We start from the raw sequence: 2,511 nt of genomic DNA on the forward strand, positions 1-2,511 counted from the left end.
TAACATTTCTTTCTCCGGTACCTAAATTATCCTGCTTAACCAACTGAGCCACCCTGATGCCTCACCAATGCCTTTCAGGCATACTCAGTAATCCACAGGGCAGGGCACTAATAAAAAGTGACTGAGTCTCACAAGAGTGGATGCCAAACACCAGCTTGGGAAGAGGCTGCTCAGACTAGCTCTAATACTGCAGAATGGGGGTTTGGGAGAAGAGAAGCTGGTGTGCAGCGAGAGAGGCAACAAGGCAGACAAGAGCCCAAGCAGGCTCAGTGAGAGGCTGGCTGCCTTCCTGAGTGGGGTACCAGGCTCTCCTAAGACCTCAACATACTCGGCTTTAGTTCTGAGCTGTCCATACACATTTTTTATAAACACCTCCTTTCTGATTTAAGCTCACTTGTGTGGGGTTCTTACTTGCAATGGTAATAGACAGTAAAGACCAGTGCAGCACTCTAGGGCACAACCCACATTGTCCTGACTTTGTATCCCCCATGTCTAGAATACTGGTAGCCACAGTTGGGGTTTAATCCACATCTGCTGAAGGAATGAGAGGTACCTGTACTGGTCCTAGTAAGAAGGTCAAGTCTCTTTAATTCAGGAGTTACAAAATCTAGTTTATAATATACTTTGCAAGTACCCAATAGTACTTAAAGAGCTGCTATAAATCCCAGGCTGAAGGTGGGAGATTGGGTGATTGTAACCTTCAAAGCAGTGCTAAAGCCCTACTTGCCGGCAACATGAAAGAAGTAGAAAGTTACGTGAAATAGTCTCAGAAAACAGCTTACGGAAGCTCAATATGAAATTTCACTTCAACCTTTTCACTCATTTAAGCAATGAGGGACACCTCTGAAATACCCAAGTTGACTTTTCCTCAAGGACGTTATTTATTGCATACCACGAGTGTTTATATTTTACAGCAAAATTAAATTAAATGGATACACTTTTCATAAACATAAATTGGAAGGCCTCCATGACATGCATATGCTGAACCAAAGTCCCAGTTTTCAGCATTCCACAGTTAATCACGATTCTCGTCCAGGGCCACCAGTCCATGATTTGAAAAAGTTGACAATCCTGTCAGTGACTGGAACAAAATCTTCCTTGTATGTGACAATTGTTTCCAAGTAAAACCCTTTCGGGGGTTCAAGCAATTCATTTCTTGGGACATCCTTTTGCTCCACTTCATCACCTTTGGAAAAAGAAAAAAAAAAAAAAAGGAACACCTGAATTATTACCTTTTAAGACAGCAGTCGTTAAATTATTAGTTAAGTCTTGGAAGGAAATAAAATAAATTAAGGTAGGAATCACCCCTACCCCCGTCAGATTCCTGACACTATTTTCTCCCTGTGAAAAAAAAATAAACATGACATGACAACTATAGACACTGAAACGTGTTTAAATGCTCAATACTGGACACGTGTACTTTCAGGCCGCTGATAATCTTCAACGCCAAATGTCATCTTCAGCACGGTTTTTAGAGAACAGCTTTCCTGTTTCCTTTTCCGAATGGCTTTTAGTACATTCGGATCTGTGCAACCGCAGTTTTAGGATATTTCCCGCCCATCAACTTCGCCCGTTTCAGCCCCGGGCAACTAGAATCCGCTGCAGGCATCTACAAATCTCCAGCACCTCTCTGGAGACTCGGGGATTTCCTCTTCCGCCCAGTAACCTGGAAGACTTTAATACTCCTCGGCAGGTGGAAGCGCTGAAACTGCTCGCCAACAGTGACCGGGCTCACCGAGGCATCACCTCTTTAAATAAATCACCGTCCCGTGTTTTTGACATTCCCTCTGGAATCTTACCCAGATGCATCAAATAAACAAGCAGCAGATAGGGCTGAAACGATAGTTCCGGGCACATTCCCCTACAGCGAATTGCTCGCGACAATGGTTTTGCAGAATAAACCCGGTGCCTTGCGGCACAGCGAAGCCTCTTCTGTGACCCTATCAGGACGCCCCACCGAAGGCTGCCAGAAGGTCGTACGTACCTGGTGGCTTGTGCTTTTTCCGGCTTAAATAAAACAAGGAGCCCACAGTGGTCCAAGCGCCCAACCCATACAGCACGGACATCCGCCGGTACCAAGATGTGGCCTGATCCGGGCGCATTATGCAGCTCGGGGAGGGTTTCCACTCCGGGAGGCCCAGGGCGGAGGCGGGCCTTCCTACCGGCGGGTCACAACCGCCGCCGCCTCCAATGGAGAGCCGATTCCGGGAGGCCACTTCCTGCAATAGCCCGGATGCATCCTGGGGCTTGTAGTCCCGAAAGTGCCCCCCACCCCCACACCCCCCCCCTGCCACTTGGACCCTAAGGTGTAGGGTTCAGGGGGCTTCTGGGCTGAGCTGCTGAGGAACAGCCTCGCCTACCACGTGACAGCAAATGACAATTTCTCTGAACAAGCTTGTAGCGTGGAAAATTGTAACACCTGCCTTACACAGGATTCAGATGGTATTTGTAAAGATTAAGTATCCTCCTCCAGCAGCTCTCAGATATGCGAGAATGCCTGTCTAACCCCGA

At 47.2% G+C, this 2,511-nt stretch overlaps 1 protein-coding gene across 1 annotated transcript; it reads right to left on the reverse strand.

Annotated features, from left to right (window-relative positions):
* Positions 1-857: 857 nt before the first annotated feature.
* Positions 858-2,161, reverse strand: SMIM26 (small integral membrane protein 26). The gene is made up of 2 exons (XM_059407894.1): positions 1,985-2,161; positions 858-1,186 (listed from the first exon to the last, which is right to left on the reverse strand). Exons 1-2 carry the CDS (start codon positions 2,100-2,102, stop codon positions 1,020-1,022), a joined length of 285 nt encoding a protein of 94 aa, XP_059263877.1. The 5' UTR covers positions 2,103-2,161; the 3' UTR covers positions 858-1,019.
* Between the last annotated feature and the right edge of the window lie 350 nt (positions 2,162-2,511).

The sequence above is a fragment of the Mustela nigripes genome, chromosome 7 (genome assembly GCF_022355385.1).
Source record: "Mustela nigripes isolate SB6536 chromosome 7, MUSNIG.SB6536, whole genome shotgun sequence".
In the NCBI taxonomy this organism is placed as follows: domain Eukaryota; kingdom Metazoa; phylum Chordata; class Mammalia; order Carnivora; family Mustelidae; genus Mustela; species Mustela nigripes.